The 18,249-nt window shown below is 44.0% G+C and overlaps 1 protein-coding gene across 4 annotated transcripts in view; it reads right to left on the bottom strand.

Moving 5' to 3' along the window:
• Positions 1-1,977: 1,977 nt before the first annotated feature.
• The window catches only part of pax7a (paired box 7a), a 44,477-nt gene continuing 28,205 nt past the window's right edge, over positions 1,978-18,249 (bottom strand). For all 4 annotated transcript variants that reach the window (XM_086199697.1, XM_086199699.1, XM_086199698.1 and 1 more), the window contains 4 exons: positions 18,015-18,180; positions 17,368-17,564; positions 5,827-6,076; positions 1,978-4,645 (listed from right to left, as the gene is read on the bottom strand). In XM_086199697.1, the coding sequence (XP_086055823.1) occupies positions 4,530-4,645; positions 5,827-6,076; positions 17,368-17,564; positions 18,015-18,180 (729 nt within the window). In that variant the 3' untranslated portion in view covers positions 1,978-4,529. The remainder of the gene's footprint in view (positions 4,646-5,826; positions 6,077-17,367; positions 17,565-18,014; positions 18,181-18,249) is intronic.

Genomic DNA, 18,249 nt, shown 5'->3' with positions numbered 1-18,249 from the left:
GATCTGAATCAGAGCCTCTATTCCATGGATCATTCTGAGAGTGAGTATGACCAGGCAGAGGCTATGACTTCTCTATCGCTGCCTCCTGAGCGATAGGGCCTCCTGGTCTCTACAGCGAGGCTCAGGAGTTTTCATTTCCATCCCTGTGATCTAAACAAACCCATTACCGCCAGCCATTTATGCACAGGGGCAGTACGCAAACCCCGGGCCATGAGGACACAGCCCACAGCTAAGCCACCGTGGCACAGAGCCACCTTCAATGGTCGTATGTCCGTATAGAGTGGAGAGGAGGATCGAAGATTTGGGGCCTCTGCACTTTATCTAAACCACTCCAGAAAGGCAAGTGGAAACGGCTCTTGTGGGCTCTGTTTATCCTCTGCTCCTGTAGTCAATCAATTAGGGGATCAAAGGAGGAGATGAGGGAAGTGTCACAAAGCTCTCCCACACACCACCGCCTGAGCCGCCACCTCGTCCAGTCTGAGTGACAGGCAGACCAGAGAGAGAGACAAAACTCCCGGGCCAGCACCTCAGGAGACAAGCTGGAGCAGAGGGGACAACCATAGCACATGCCAAGGTCTAATCTGGTCAACCAGAACACCAACTTTTAGAGGAATATATGAGGGCTGACACAAGCAGGGGAAGAACCATTCAACCGAATTTTTTAAAAATGACGAGAACCTCGGTCTGCACTCATATAGAAAATATAGACCTGCCTCATTGAAATGCCTCACCAGAACCAAGGAACACATCTCTAAAAAAAATCTGTGTAATTAATCATTGAATGTAATTTTCCATTTGCATCAGATTTAACTGACACACTGGTGATAACGCGGCAGTTTGAAGCTGATTTCAATCTATGAATCCAAAGGGAATACTAAATATTTTGCATCTATGAACACATCGCTGAGCTGTTCAAATCTCAATATTTAACAAAATGTGAATGATAGTTACCTCGGTCTAAATAGAGCTTTTATTCAGATACTTTATTTAGCATCAAATTGATCTCCTAATACAATTTGATGTTAATGATGTTAATACTTGTGATTAGTGATGCCTTTACTTAGTTTCATTTAATTGCAAATGAACAATAAAATGCTGTTTATTATTTTGTGGTATATAAATCTAAATAGTCACACAGCAGCCTGGTTATGATTTACAGTCTCTACTCATTTACACAAGATTATCTATAGACAATTTATAGCTGCGCTGACATATTCAACATGTTTGAAATGAGTTTAAATCAGTACGTAAGCATAGCGTGTTCTGCATGCCTCCAGAAGTGATGATGGTTAAAAAACAAACAAAAAAACCTTCATGAGCGCAACTGTTCCGACATGTAATATAAGGCACTGTGGATGCCTCCATTCCTCCTGCATTCACACCATACCGCGGAGATTTGCAGACAACATTCCCCCGGCCTGTGAGTGAGCGGACAGAGCTGCTGGTCAGTAAGGCAGAATGAATGACTTCCTACAGCTGCGAGCAGACACACTCTCGGTCGGCCCTTCTGTGAGAGTGTGTCTGTGTGGGACGTCTGAACTCTCATCACTCCCTAATCCCATCATCACCACTGGAACAATAACTGGTGGCCCTGCTGGCTCCAATAATGTACTCACACGGAGGACACACACACACACACACACACACACACACACACACACACACACACACACACACACACACGAGTACAAATCTGCACAAATGAAGGACTGCAAACAATTATTTTCCATTACGCAGCAATCAATCTATACTTTTTAGTTAGAGTGAAAATTGTAAAAGTAAAACCAGTAAAAGCATTTTCTTTTTCTTAAAATGAGTTGTTTTGCATTAACAGTTCCACACCCAAAAAACTGTTAAGATTTACGTGACACAGAGAGGCGGAGCAGAAAATTCTCTCAGGTTTAAGAGGACGCAGCCAGCTGAGCTCCTAGTTTCACGAATCAATTCTTAAAAACAGGTAAAAACGAGAGCGACAAATGTCTGAATCAGTTTTGGATCTTTAATTGATAACAGTTACGCCAGTGTTACAGTAAACACACCAACAGGCTGAAGGTAGTAAATACCAATACAAGTTTCCCACTATTCTAATACTTCATACAGCAGAATAAATTATACCATGATAATATACACACATGCGGAACAGAAAAAGGAGTAAAGCAAAGCACAGATGTCAGAAAGCAACTAAACAGGTTAAGGGTCAAACAGACGAGAGGAGGAGGTGGTGGTGGTGGTGGTGGTGGTGGTGGGTGGGGGGGGGGGGTAAGAAGTTGTATGCTTTAAATATCCAAATGTTTATTGACGCAAGTGTTAGAAATGGGTTTGATACACTAAAGACAATTCTAAAATTCTTCCTTTTTAAAATATACACGAGTGAATATAAGCGGAGCAGATGTAACTGCTGCGATTCAGTGCGGAGTCAGAGTTACTTTGAGCGACACTTTTTCTTCTGAAGTCTTAGTATTGGTCCACAATTCAAACAGGTCATTTTTCCCAGAGCAGAGAGGCGGTCTTCACCAGCTTTGTTAGCATGCTGAACAGTTGGCCCAGAGTCCCACAGCAGAGTGTGCAAGGTCCATGATCCAGTCATGTCTGGTCTGTATTAATAATAATCAGTCCGGAAGATCAGGTGGTCAAAAACACCCTCCAAATGCTCCTAATATACAGCGGTCCAGGGGTCCAGGGAGTCTATCTGTGTCTCCGAGCTTTCAATTTCCATCCAGCTCAGATTGATCCTCTTTTATACAATTTTTAACTTGAACAATTTCAATGGAATCAACATTTTTACCTAATTTATACACATTTGTCATCTGTACCTGGGCCCAAAACAGAAACTCTCTGGCCAGAACAAATAACTCAATTAAATACATTTCAAAGAAAACCAACAGAAAACAAGCCAGTTAAGGAAACTTTCCACTTCCACAGATCCCTTGGTTACCTACCACTCAACATAGTTTTGTTTTAGTATAAAACATACTCTTTATAAACAAACAATACACAGTCTGCTCCAGCTACTGTACAGTTTTCAGATTGTAAAAGGTGACTGAGGACCAGATCCTTCTATGGAGATAAAGTTCTGTCATCCCAAAGGAAGAAGAAGGGGAAACAAAAGACACATCTTAAGGGAACAGCTGGTCCTGGATCATGTAGGAAGTCTTCTATGAGTGCTGCACAAATGCATCACATCAACTGTTCTTTATTCTTTTTTTTTCTTCTTCTTTTTGTACATTTCAGTGAAAGTGAAAGATCAGAGCGGGCCCAAACCAGAGAGGTGGCAAATCAGTGGTGTTACCTGTGCCCTTTCACAACTGACTGGATTATATGATTTTCCAGAGTGCATGTGAATGGCACAGCTTGTGTGCTTTTTAATCTCATAACAGAAAGCGTTGGAATGCTGATATGTTTGTAGATGGAGCTTTTTGGAATGTTTCGATGGAATGCTCATAAAGTCTGGGAAAAACAAAACAAAACAAGTGAAGGTGCATTTACACAATGTGTTAATAGAAAGAGAAATACTGGCTGCTAATGTGAAGGGTCACTGTGAATTAGCTTTGACATTATATTTGTGTGATTTAATCTGCTTTACACTGTTTAAGTCACACAGGATTCTCCGGAAGATGAGATTTGGGAGGGGTGGAGGGGCTAATTGAGTTAGCCCTCCATATTTCTAAACAAAATACATTAATTTCTCCAATCCTGTTTTTACAAACAATACCCCCCTCCCCATGGACCACGGCTAAGGATGGGATGGAGGTTAGAGGGGGGAAAGCTATTGGCCGCCAGAAGACTGCTTTAATTCCCTGCAGAATCCTTCCAGCCAGACTTCCCACAGAGTGGCCAAGTTCTTTAGGAATGTCAAGACGAATATGAAAGTGGGAAGGTCAAATCGCTCACAAACATTGGAGCTCAGGGAACACACAGAGGAACAGCAGCTTGGAAAACAATCATCCGCTCTGTGCGACTGTACCAACACGCAAACATGCACACGCAACAGACTCCCAAACTGTCATCCACTGTGTTTTACACACCGACATCTAACAGAGAAAAAAGAGATACGAATGGAATCAAAGAACAACATAAATCACATGAACCAGAATCATATAACAGCAACAATAATCTTAACAATATCAAAAAGGAACAAGAAGAAGAGTCGCTCAAATGATATTGGCTTTGTAACTACTATGAACAGCAAGGTCAAAGTACGTGATGGCTCTAAATGTGTGCTGGACTGCAGCCGTGAAAAGAGGAACCCGAGGCAGCTGACCACCCTCGGGTCGTCAGGGGTCCTATCTGGCCCTCTTGGAAAACAAGGTTTGGGGCATGGGAGTGTGGAGAGCCGCCCGGTGGCCGACAATAAACAGTTTAACTCCCGTTGCTGCAGAGCCTTGTCGAAGCCACAAGCATCACTTCCTCTGATACACAGAGCGCTGATGTCATAGCTGCAGCGGGAGAGTTGCAGTCCACACTTGATGGAGTATGCAGGAGGGTGGCAGAGGGTGGAGTGGAGAGGTGCAGGGTGTGTCCCGAGGGCTTTAGTAGGCCTGTCCCGTCTCCACCTGCAGCAGTCCCAGCACGGCCGAGTGGTCTCCCAGTTTCATCCTCCTCTGGGTGGACAAGCTGACATTCTTAGCCAGGTAGTCTACAGCAGCTGCGTCCACAGAGAGAAAACAAAACATTAGTCTACACACAGACAGGTGGTAGATTCCCGAGACATATGTCCTATTCACTCTCATTTCATTCCTCTGATTAAGGCTGAAACAAGTTGTGGCAGAAGTGAATGAGTCAAATGAAAAACAATTCACTGAGAGTGAAAGATAAAAAGCCCCTCCCCTGTCCCTTGTCTGAGGTTGGCATGCTGCTGGCACGGAGCATGTGCATCCTGGTAAAGTCTCCATGCTGTCACTCACACGGGTCCCTGTGTGTGTTCTATGTGCCAGTCTTCATTACACTTGGCATCTCTGATTTCATGCCCTCCACACTCCACATGGCCGATCATTTTCATCCTCAGACAGCAGCTCTCTCCTCTCTCCTCCATTCATTACCCATCTACTGTGCTCAATCACCATCTTAATTAACCTCACATCAGCTCACATCCGCACTGCCATCAGTTTCTAGCTGCTGACAAAACACTGGTGTGCACATGCAAACGTGATGGATTGGCACGCGTGCTCTCATCAGCGCACATGCATGCACATTACGCAAACACACACACACACGCACACGCACACACACACACACACACACACACACACACACGCATATCTACAACAACCAGCAGATACACAATGCATCTGATCACCGCAAGAACCTGCAAGTAAATACAAACAAATGTGGGATAGCTTGCGCTGGCCGGCTTGTTGGGGAAGTGTGCTTCATTTTACCTCTTATGAAAGGCTGTGACAGCATCAGTCAATTATGCTAATCTAATAAAGCAAACTCTTTCCTGCCCCGAGGGTGTGTGTATGTGTGTGTGTTTGAGACGAGAGAGAGGGAGAGTGAAAGAGGTGGGCAAGAGGACACTGTGGCCCCTGAGGGTGTACTGCTCTTTGAAGTGGCCCTCTCCTCTTTCCCATCCAAGTGGAGAGGGGTGTGACTAAGGCAGTTCTCTAGGAGGGCGGTGGTGGCGTTGGTGGGATGAAGGGAGGGGGGGGTCTTTATCAAGAGCACGTGTCTGCCTCCACTGAGAAGGGTGCAAAGGTCAGGAAGCTCATTCGGGCATCACTTCTTAACAACTTGGGAGGACGATAGGAATGACCTGCTTTCATTTTTATAAATGGCTCACTCACTCACACAACAAGACATAGACAAAAAAATATAATGTTTACTTACTCTGACCGTACTGGCTGTACTGGTAGCCGGCAGCGACGGGGTCCACGCTGTAGCTGGTGGCGCTGTAGGTAGGGGGGCAGTATGACTGGGAGGAAGCCAGGCTGTCCACACTCTTGATGGTGTCAGAGCGCTGGCTGCAGCTGGCCGAGATGGGGTTGGAGCTCTCTAGGCTGGTGTGCAGCGGGGAAATGGAAAAGTCGTGCTGCGGCTGGGAGGGCACGGCGCTGGGGTTGCTCAGGATACTCATCACCTGGGGGTGAAGGGGAACGGAGGATGTTGGAAATTTGGAAAATTGAGGATCAAAGCATTGACAGAGTTGAGGGAAAGTACTTTTTTTCTGAGAATATAGTGCCATCCCAGCACTTCACGGTAAAGATACCAATATAAATATACCGTTTCAACTTTGAAATAGGAAAAGGGAAAAACTTGCCCGTCTTTTTTTAAAGAGCAGGGGGAAGGATACAAAGGGTACAAGGAGGGTGATGGGGTTAAAAAAAGGGAGAAAGGGAACAAGAGAGACTGTTTCCATTAGCTGGCGCTGTCAGTAAGTGTTCTGCTGTGGGACAGAAGGGTCCCAGGGTGATAATAGACCCACCATCCGTGCCAGACAGCCCCTGTCCCAGAGCCTGAGGCCTGAGCCCGAGCCTACAGCACAACAAGCACCAAGGGAGTCCCTAATCCCTCGCCCCTAGCCTACCCATCTCATGAATAGTAATGGAGTTGGAACTGGTAAATGATCCCCTCAGATCCTCACACAAAGTAGGCTCCACAAACCTTACTGAGAGGCCCGCTGATACTGCAGGTTAGGGCTCCACTCAATATTACAGTGTGTATATTATTCATAGTGCATAAAGCTTCCAATTCAATATTCTAGATTATTGTAATAGCATGTGACATTCGCCAGAGGAAGGTCTCAAAATGTGTTAAAGTGGAAGAGATTACCTCCACTTCTACTCTGGTTTGAAGCACAGCGGCCATGAACACTGAAGAATTTTGTTTTCTTTTGCTGCAATTTTTTAAGTGAAAAGGGAAAGCGGAGCGCGCGCGCGTGTGTGTGTGTGTGTGTGTGTGTGTGTGTGTGTGTGTGCACGCATGTGTAGGAGGGGGTGGTAAAAAGGGAATTGTCAGACACATGCTTCCCTCCTATAGCAAGGAATCCTTCCTTTCAACATCAGGTTCATGTTGAGTTTTGCTATGCTGCACTGGCCTTTGGCCTCTTGGCTGCTAAACCAATTAGCCTATCATGGAGGTGGTTACACAGGGGTGATACATGCACACCGACATATGTTGGCATGTATGCACACATGAACAGACACATGTACTCACACTTAACAGCTAAAAAGTCCACAAATTATGCACTAATGATAGCCAAGATGATCCCAGATAGGTCATTAACCATATTTTGAAAATTTATCATCCTCTTTAAAAAAAAAAAAGAACCCCCCCCCCCCACTAAGAATTATGAAGCACATCAAAAAACAAATAGTCATTTCCACATGTTAATTCTATCAGTATGGAACCCCCCTCCATCCCCTCCACATCTGCACACAAAGCATGTGACATGTATCCATAAGAAGGAGATTCATGACCGTTTTCATGCCGGACACATGTGATGCTCCCCGACATATGGAGCTGAACTACTCAGGAGGATGAGAGCAGTACATCTTGACGGTTTGAGATGGCTGGAAGTGAAAAAAAAAAAAGGGAGGGGTGGGGTAACTTATGAAGTGTCCTGAGAGACACAGCTGGAGGGCACGTTAGTCCATTTTAGTCATTGGCTAATTGAAGCGTGATTACATCGTTTCCTTATGAAGCAGAATAGCCAACAATTGGCCCATTTAATATTCATGCTCATAAAAGTTCTTCAAAAGAAAATGATGTCTTATCATTTAAACGGTTGCAGTTTTGCTATTTTAGTGAAAGAGGATGGATCAGCAGCCTCTTGAAAATCAAAGTGTTATCAGTGTGAGGATGTGGCCCTCCTTCCATAGTTTCCTCCATCCTCCTCACGTTCTGGTTTGTTGTGAGTCAACAGTATTTTTCTTTTGACCATACAAAAATTGCTTAACATGTATTTCCTTCCGTTAGAAGCCTGTCGATCACAATAATGACACACCTACGCATCTGGACCTTGTGTTTTGGTTCTAAATGAAGGATATTACATGCATTGTTGTGGTGATGTTTTCAGCTGCTTTTTTGAAAGCTACAAGCATTCTTTTAAAAGATTCGAACAAGGTTTGGTTTATAACATTCTTACAATGGCAGGGTGTTTCGAGATGATTTGGAGACATTACCGTATTGAGGCAACAGATTATAGAATATTTGTTCATCAAACATTTAGCAATATCCCCTATTAAAATGTATTGTCTTGGTAAATATTTAACATTGAAACTTTCACTGAACGTTGGATTTACACATTTTCCTCACTACATCATTCGTACTTGCTGGTATAATGTTTTGGGAACATTCCCCAGTAGCTGGGCGGTTTGATGTCTCCTTGAAGTAGCGCAGGATTATGGGAGATGTTGTCTTTACTGGTAAGCAAACACGACTGAGTCTGATGCAGTTTAAGAAGATATCACATCATGTTTTAGTAACTTTTATGTCTTGCCATGCTTATGAACCTTGTGTTATTTTAATACCTAATGAAACAGCTGCAAGTTTTGTTATGTAATGTTAATATAGCGTAATATTATTATGTTACACTTTAGCTTGGGATCATGGAAATAAAAGTTGCCCCTTAAGATGAGCGTGTTGAAATCACACAGAATTATTGAAAAATATTTTGTGTGACAGACATTGTTGTATCGACAGCAATTATGAGGTGTAAAGGGAATCTGGTACGTTGAAACCCCGATTTGAGAAATTTTAATGTGTTAATGTGACGTTTTACAGTTTTACTAAACCATCCACCTGTTTAAATGGGAACACTGGTGATATTGTCTTTACTCTTCCAGCCTCCTCTGTCCTCCTCTTTCTTACGTATTCAGTTAATGTCAAGTAAATGTCTAAAATATACATATACATGTAAAGCCTAACTTTTAAGAGTTGACAAAAAAACTAATCTGATTATTTTCTTTCAAATTCTTCCCTTTCCTTACACACTTCCTGCCTGCTTGTCTCCACGTCTCCCTCCCTCCCATCATCTCCACGTCTCCCTCCCTCCCATCATCTCCTTCCCTCTCCTCACATCCCTCGTCCTCAGCAGCCTAGAGTTCGTTTGTTGTTTGACGTTGTGTGAGTGCTGGTTTGGGAGATAATGTGAGCCAGGACTTCAGTTTAAAGGACAATGCTCCAGGGTGTTCCCTGCTCACCCACCCCCACCCACCCCATCTCCCCCCTCTCATGCTCCCTTTCTACAGATAGATTACTTTAAAAATAATAATAAAAAAGTAATTAATTCTCTCAACTTCTGAGCCCTCAAGCCTGTGGCGAAGTGAATGGGGAATTGTAAATTGATACAATGTGCATCCTTTCAGATAAATAAATAGTGTACTTGAGACACAAAAAGAGGTGCTTTCATACCTCCCTTATTTCTTCAACAGTCATATTGCATTTTTTTTTTTGTCTGAGTGAATGTTTGACGAGTTTCTCTTTGTTGGATTTCTTTCTACAGCGCAACAATGTGGAAGCGACAGAAAGAGCCTGGACAACATCAACAGCGTAAGTGATGCGAATGTTGAAACTGAAATTTGTGACTGGTATTGGATTCTTGATTAATCTTCAAATATCACATCTAGAATGTTCTATAGGTTGGATTTAATATGTCTAAGATCTGCGAAAAAATCACATTACAACTGTTTGTCCTCTATTCAAGCACCTGACAACATATTGTAGAGGATTCAAAACAGTATAAATTCACAAGTGCAAAAAAGAGGAAACAGGGAGTGAAAATATGATAGCCTATAGAGAGAGGGCGAGGGGGGCAGAAGAGAAAGTGATATCGAATGAGTGAGAGGAAAGTGGTGGCTTTAGGAAGTACAAAGACTCCTGTAGGACTGCACTGGCCTGAGGGCTAGCCTGCCTGGAGAGCTGATAGGAACCCCTTCTGTTCCATTCCTGGCGCCAGCGCCAACACACCCCACTCCACAAATACTCTTAATCTGCGCAAGACTGGATTAGTTCCTCTGTCACCGATAGCTCCCCGTTCTGCCCAAATGAAATGCCCCCAAGATGTACCTTTAAGTTAGGCAGAGGTCAGCGGGGCAGACAGGGAAAAATGAGCACTCCAAATGCCTGTAAGTTATCTGAGTGGTGCAGAATAGCATCTTGCACCTTAGCAGATCTGCCTGGCTGATAGGGGCTTCAGCGGAGAATGATTAAAGATCAGCAGTGATGACACTGAATTTCAGATCAATACGTGAAGGCCAGTCCTGAGGCTGTGATTACAGAGAGAGAATAGCGTTTAATTTGGTGACCCACTGGTCCAGTGTCTGGAAACTGGCACTTTTAGAAAAACCCCAAAATTTGATATTTTAAAATATATCAAAATGAAATGTTATTTTTCACTGCCTTGAATAAAATGTAAACGTAAAAAAAACAAGCTCATAAAGAGTAGTCAATAATAATAAATGAAAATATCAGGTCCCCCCTCCCACCAAAGTCAGTCAACTCCTGCTCCTGCATCGTCCCACCCTTCCCCCATCCCTCACATGAGAGGGCCGGCCCAGCGGGCAGTAAGGCCCCTCATCTGAGCAGACAAAATGACTATTTAAAAATAACAGTGATTGCATAAATTGAATTAAAGCGTTTTGGTCACGGTGGAGGTGGCGCGAGGGGTGGTGTGGGGCCACAGCAGAGAGCCGGGATGGTGGCAGGCAGCAGATGATGGGCTCTGGCCTGCACGCCACCGCGTTAATTGGCTGCGGCACATTAATAAAAACTGAAAAGTGTCCTCCACCAGCAGCATCATAGGATCAAGAGACAGAAGCAGAATAAGAGGTAAAATGGGAGGGAGGGGTGCTGGCGCTGGAGGCAGAGAAATGGGCCTTTGAAGAATATGGTGCGTATGGGGCGGCCGGGGTGGGGTGCTAATTGTGTTCAATTAAGTGGCTGATTGGCACTGACAGAATGTGGGCATTGACAAAAGAGGCACAGATGAGGATGATTAGCAGCCACTGGAACAAGCTGTCACTCCTCACTGCACGTTAGCCATCCTCCGTCTCTGCTCCTACCGCTCCAACTGCACTCGCAACCAATAACTATTGTCTAATGCATATTTTTTAAGGTTGTCCACACCTTATGTCTCTCTCCCTCTCTCTGTCTTTTGGAATTTTAGTCAAGTTAAATCCTCCCCAGACCTCTTTTACTGAGCTTCCAAGAAAGCACAGCTGTTCACACTAGAGGAGGGCCCCCTCCCTCTTAAACATCCCACAGTATAAGCTATAAAGTTGGCCCCGCACTAACCAGAGGTTAATATGCCGTCTATTGGACTGCAATTGGAGAATGTGTGGGGAGCAATCCTCTATTCTTTGCTAGTGATATGCTTGAGTAACTATGGGATGGATTCAGCCACTGGGAACAAGAGAGGCCCCTTCAAAGTGCACACGCACACATGCATGCACGCATGCACGCACGCACACACACACACACACACACACACACACACACACACACACACACACACACACTTCGACTCTCGGCACCTTGCACCGACGCCTCTTCTAAATTAAACGGCAGATTTTCTGATTCCAGGAGAGTGGGTTCAGCATGTGTGTGTGTGTGTGTGTGTGTGTGTGTGTGTGTGTGTGTGTGTGTGTGTGTGTGTGTGTGTGTCCGTGTGCGTGAGGGAGCAGCTCCAGAAAAAAAGCGAGGCGGATTGAGGGAGTGAAGGAGAAAACGGGAGAGGAAGAGGAGGTAGTGGAGGAGGACATGAGGGTTGTGTGTGTGTGTGTGTGTGTGGGGGGGGGGGGGTTGTTTGCTAAAAACAGCAGGGGCCAGGTCTGGTGAAAAATGTCAGGTCAAATTGTTCTTGACAGTGTTAATATCTGCACCTCATAGGCATAATTACATGTAAATAAATAGTGAAATAGCTCTCAGCTGGAGACTGAGAGGGGCGAGCTGCTGCATGAGACGACCAGCTGAGGACCAAACCAGCTCCAGTAGTCTCATTTTATTGCCAGAAGGAAAGAGGAAGGAGAGACAACGAGACACGCAATGAAGCATGCTGCCAGTTGATGCTCATGAAACAGTGTGAGTAAACTTTGCAATGAAAGACGGGGAAGTGAAGCGAAACCTAGAAACCAACCGGGGACATGCAGAGAAAGAGACAGTGAGGGAGAGAAAATGTGGGTGAGAGAAGAAGTCAGAGAGAGTATTAATCACAGCTATGCACCTGTCAGAGTGGCATCTGGAACTAACAGGAACCACATGCAGCTAGACAACATCCCAAACCTCCGGCTAGCAGGGCAGGTTCACACACTTCTTCCCCAGCCATCCCATAACCCCCCCCCCCCCCCCCCCACGCACATGCACACACCCTGACCCCCAGAGAGATAGGTCACCCCTTCCAGCCCCACAGACGCTTCACCTGCCAAACAGCCTGCCATGACAAGTGGATATTATCATTATTATTAATAAATACAAGTCACCTTCAAATTGAAGGAGGCTGGAAATATCTGCAGATGTGACACAGTGTATGCCTGTGTGTAATAGCTATTTTAGATAAGATCGATGTGTGTGCCTATACTTTAATAAAGGCAGTACCACTCTCCACCTTATAGGCATTTCAACTGCGTGGGACACACAGCATGTGAATCAGTCTCAGTCATTTTCTCCTTAAATCCCCATCTTCCAGGATTTACTGAAATTCATATTGGCTGCCTCTGCAAGATAAATGTAAATCACATTCCCTTATATTTACTATTTATCAGGATGCAGCAGCTCACTTTCAGCAGGAAATATCTCTCACCCGCACACAAACACCCTTGCATTTAAATAGCATTTTTATTGTCCGCCATAGCCTTTCATCTGGGCGTAGGGAGAAGAGCCGCCTCTCCAGGGGAGAGAGTTGGAGCAAGAGAGGAAGGTGGGGAGAGCGAGCGAGAGAGAGCAAAGCACTATTGGCAAGGCATCATGGGATGACAAAAAGCCAAATGGAGGGAAGGAAGGTTGGTAGGTGAAAAATAGAATATGAATACATAAAGCTCAGACCAAAAATATTTTGGATTGAAAAGAAAATGGCTTCACTCGCTTTGCTCATGAGACATAAAAGCTGGAGCGAGCAACACATGGCTCAGGTATACAGCTGCTCTCAGCTACTACTACTAACGCTATGACCATGATGAGTGGCACATTAAAAGTGCTGTAAATCTGCAAGTTTAGCAGCAAGAATCAATGATTTGTCCTATGTCCCGATCCAAGTGTGTGCCGGCAGTAAGAGAACCCGAGATGTGTCGGAGATGAAGCCAGGCGAACCTCGGTGTGTGCAGATGTACATTTCTGGTGTCACAGATGGAGAATCTTTCCTCAGAGTTCAAAAGTGTTGCAAAACAACAGCTAACACTAATAATCTTTGCAGAAACAGTATAGCCAGTGGATATGATTTACAGTCCCTAGATTTTCTTGGCAGCTGCCAACAGCAGGTCTCTTTTTTCTGAAAGCCTCTTACATCTTTTTTTATACTTGCCAAATTGAAACAGTATTTGTTTTAATGGGAGTTCTAATTAACCAGTGTGTATTCCCCCTCTTGCTCTGCGAGTGGCTGAGCTATGAATGCAGGCTATGTGCTCATCCTCTTTGATTTGTTGTCAGTGGAGCCTGCCAGCTGACACAGTGCCCGGTGAGAAGCTTAATGCCCAAGTTTTAATAATGTGGGGGACTACATGAATCTCCCCCTCTCATTGGTATTCAGGTGCAGAATGTCTTGTTAGAAGTCAGGGAGGGAGGCGGAATGAAGCCAGAGCTCCAGATTGTTCCGTACATTTTCCCCTCTCCATTTTTTTTTTTGGCAGCGGCAGAGCTTGCTTCTTAAAAATAATTCATCCCGTTTTAAAAAGAAGCGTCTGCGCTAGCTAATGGAAGAGCAGCAGCACAGTTTGGAGTCTCCCCTGGCTTATCTCTCTCAGACAGTTGTGGGGAGTCGCTGGTGAGCATGGTGTCAGCGTGCGTGGTACGGTGCAGCGCAGCGCGGGCAGGCAGGCCTGGGGACACAGATCAAAGGGAGGCAGGGGTGAGAGCCGCTCTGCCTCTGATCCCGTGTACGTGTGTGTGTGTGTGTGTGTGTGCGTGCGTGCGTGTGTGTGTGTTTGTGTGTGTGTGTAGGCCCAGCCCACTCACACAGCCCAAAGGCCCTCCACAGATATACACACACACACAAACACACACTCACACATACACACATCCTTGTCATTCCAAAACACACAACACTTTCATAAAACTGCAAAACAGAGAAAAAGTTCCACACAAAACTTTGTGAACTTCCTTGATCAAAACAGCAATATAATCTCTACCCAGTGTGCCTTCTGAGCTCTCTCTAGCATGTCTCCCCATCATAAAATCTCCCATGCAACACATCGCAATCAACAAGGCAGATCCCAGTTCTATTCTGCACTCAAAATGCTTTTTGTTGTCTTTATTCCCTGGTATTTGAATGTCTTCACAGAGTGAAACCTAAGCTGTGCAGCTACTGAGCTGCTTGCATGGCTTCATCTCGTCAGTGCAGTTGTTTTCTTCCCTCTCCCAGCAGGTGTCCCTGTCATGCAATAATGAGGAATTTAGCCAAAGTGTCTCCACGCAAGTGCAGTGAAGGACTTTAGAGATTAATATTGCCAGGTTCTGTTGAAAATATACTGTTTCCTTAGGGAATGACCTGAGCTAAGCCGTCAGTTCTCAAGGTACGTTAAATTATCAGTATATGGACGGCCATTTAAAAGGTTGAAACAAAGGTGAGTTCCCAGTTGGATATCAACAATTTTAAAGGGCAGAATGAAAAAACTTAATTCCTCAAGTAAAGATAGCTGAATGCCGTCCTCTCTGCCCTTGTCTTTCCTTTTTTCCAGCACCTGCTGTGCCTCTAAATGAAACAAGACCAACAACAAAATAACACTTCTGGTTTCATACCTTTTGCCCAGCCATGCACAGCTTCAGTCTCACCAGCTCTAATATACTGCCTCCTTCAAACCAGCCAAACATGTTGTATATCCTACAATGACAGCAACCAGTTTCTGTGTGGATGGCTTTTCCACCGCCTGTAATGGGAAAATGTGTGCTGTCGGGATAGGTTATGGGATTGGGATGGACGCGAGCTCCTGTCGGGACTGCTGAACGCTGCAGGATTCCATTACAGACTTGGCACCTCGCCACCGCAGCCCATTTACTGGGAATCAGAGAATTTTTGTCAATCTTTACAGCAACGGCTAGGCCACCGATGCCAGACACTTGAAGAAATAGCTCGCACATACCAATGCACAAGCATATCTCCTGCAAACAGATGCTGTCTGTAACTTACAATATCAAATTCTAATTTCCATTTCGATTGAGAGTCTCTTTGTGTGGCGTTTTTTTTTTTTCCCATTACGGGTGAGGGGGAAACAGGAGGGTGAAAACATGCTGTAAATCATGAAAAATAAACTGTGAGGTGTCATATGTGTGTCAATAACTTTCCAACGCTGGCAGCTGACTTGCTGTTTAAGAGAAATTTGTTTATATGCAAGCCAAGTCAAACCTTGCTGACTTGAAATTCCAGTTTATTGTTTGAGTTTTCTGTGGTTTTTTTTGGATGGCTGCATGTTTGTGTAGAGAGAGGGGGAGAGAGAGAGAGAGAGAGAGAGAGAGAGAGAGAAAGAGAGAGAGAGAGAGAAAGGATGGGGGCTACTCAGCCCAGCAGGACCCTGCACCACAGAGTGTGAACTCTGATTCTGCTGTCAGTGGGAACATTCATTTCCATGCTGAGACTCATAGGAATGCCACACAGCATTCCACATGCATTCAATACATTTCAGTCCAAACATGACACATCAAAACATCCACATACGCGCTGGCGAAGAGGGAAAATACTAAATCCACATTTGAACTTTTAAATAAATAAATGAATAAGAAGGCAGAAAAGACCAATGAAGTGTATTTTAGGTGGGTTCTTAAAACGACTTTCATCAAACCCACTTGATAGAGTAATTGAAAACTGAGAATCCATGCTGTACAGTTGCCCAAAGGCTCCTGTCCTAATCCTCACTATGACAGGAAATGTTTAATATCCCAACACATTCTTGAATTCCTGTGAAGAGAGCGAGAGAAAGCGACAGTGCACCCCATGCCAGTATTAGAGAGAACCATTAATGAAAAAAAAAAAAAGCGTCCATGTTCCTGGTGTTTTTCTGCAGGTTTGCAGTGAGAGCATTAGCAGTTAAAGCCCCTGTGCCACGATTAACAATCAAACACGCTGTGAGCCTCCATGTTATCCTCCGTCGCTCCAGCAGGAGAGAAAATCTCTTTTTTGTCACAAAATCCTTAATTCTTTCTTCTTTGAAAAAAAGAGGGTAATACCAAGAATGTTTCCAATCTGCTTTGAGAAATATTTGAAGGAAAAAAAAAGAAGAAGAAAAAACTCCCAATAAAACACATGTGAACGACAGGGTAATTGTGGACAAATGCAGCATTGAAATTCATTTTCAACTCTTTACACACCATTTCAATCTTATTTTCTGCTTGTTAACCACATCTTGTCGGTGAGGGTGGGCAAGACTGGCCAGTATTGATGGGTAATTGTGTATAATTCACTCCGTACACACGATTTGCATCAATACAAATCATTTTTCATTCTGTGCTACTTAAAGCTTAACCCTCAGCATAGAGTCACATTTAAGCACTCATTAATGGAAGTGTCCAAAGAGGTTAACGTGAGAAATCCAGGCTTTTTTTGTTTTGGAGACGGAAGGAAACATCACACAGTAAGATTGCAAAGAGCAATATAGGTAGAGTAGAGATTTTATATATATATATATATATATATATATATATATATATATATTTTAAACTAAAAGCAAAGAAAATTATTAGCTCCTCTATGAGCAAAACCAGACCAGCATTATAACCCTGCAATAAAACTTAAAGAAAACGGTGCCTCTCTTCCTGAACATCATGCAGAAAAGAGATGAAGAAAATCTCACAAAACACTGGAGTCTTCCAGTTGCAGACAATTACGTGAAGAAGATTATGGGTCTACATTTATAAGCTTTAGCTAATTATTTCATCTGCATGTGTTCTCACTGCGCCGCGCAGGATTTACATGTCCCAGGAAAGTCGAAAACCGCTGTTTGAGTACTTGCAGCGCTATCAAGATGAATTTTAATTTGTTGATGTTAATCCAATTGTTTTACAAATGTAGCAATTTAGAGTAGCTAAAATAAATCCAGGGCTTTGGAAGGCAAACATAAAAGCCCACACTGATAGTTATTTTGCTGAACATGCTTTTTTGGAATTTTAATTTCGGTGGAATACAATTACATATTCTTACAAGTGAGGGGAGGAAGAGGAGGGGAAGAATGAAGAACATTGCCATAATAAAGGAGCGTTGTAAACAGGTAAAGTTCGTTTGGCACTGACCTGCGGGGAGAGCCCATTCCCGACAGGGTTCATGTGGTTGCTGGATGCTGAGGGGCTCATGAAAGTGTCGGAGTAGCTGGAAAAGCTGTGGCGATTGGACGACAAGCCATAAGCAGAGCTGCTGTCAGCACTCAGGCCTCCCTGGTGCATGGAGGATGGAGGCAAGGGCTGGGGTCTGTGCAACGTGCTGCTGCCCTCTGATAGCCAAGAAAACATCACATACAGGGTTAACAAGCATCAAACTCTGAGTTGAAGCTATAAACAGGAACCATCTAAGAACCTCATAATAGTTTGACAGAGACAACATCCAACTTAATAATCCAATAACTGTCCTTCAGCAAATTCCTTACTAAGAAGAAAATATCTCTTCATACATAAAAAAGTATTGTGCAATTCAAGAACGGGTCATTTCTGCTACAAGAAATTTGGCAAAAGCTTGTTTTTACTCCACTGTGACAAAGATGTGATTGTAGATGCATGGGTTTTATATGTTGCACATGGTTCATATATAATTTATAATTCAGTTAACATGAAATATGGATGGCATACCACAAATAAAAACACTAATGCAATATACTACAATTAGATTAAATTAAGAGTTCAGAGCACTGATGGAGGAATTTGATGGGACTGGTTGCCTGGCTCACCCTGCGATAGTGTGGTGCTGGGGTAGCTGGACTCAGGGAGCTGGTATGTGGGTAAAGTTGGCATTCCTGTGGGAGGAAATCCTCCAGGAAGCAGGTGGTTGAAGGCTGCTAGCTGATTGGCCCCGGCCTGTTTACGCCACCGAGCCCGTCTGTTGCTGAACCACACCTGAAATCAAAACACAAACTCTTTGAATATAAATTCACTGCAACTCTAGAGAGAGTTTGCTGCACTCAG

The sequence above is a fragment of the Aulostomus chinensis genome, chromosome 3 (assembly GCF_037954235.1).
Source record: "Aulostomus chinensis isolate RoL2024-O1b breed Wild chromosome 3, RoL_Achi_v1.0, whole genome shotgun sequence".
Taxonomy (NCBI): Eukaryota; Metazoa; Chordata; class Actinopteri; order Syngnathiformes; family Aulostomidae; genus Aulostomus; species Aulostomus chinensis.
This window is presented reverse-complemented; position numbering and strand designations above follow the sequence as displayed.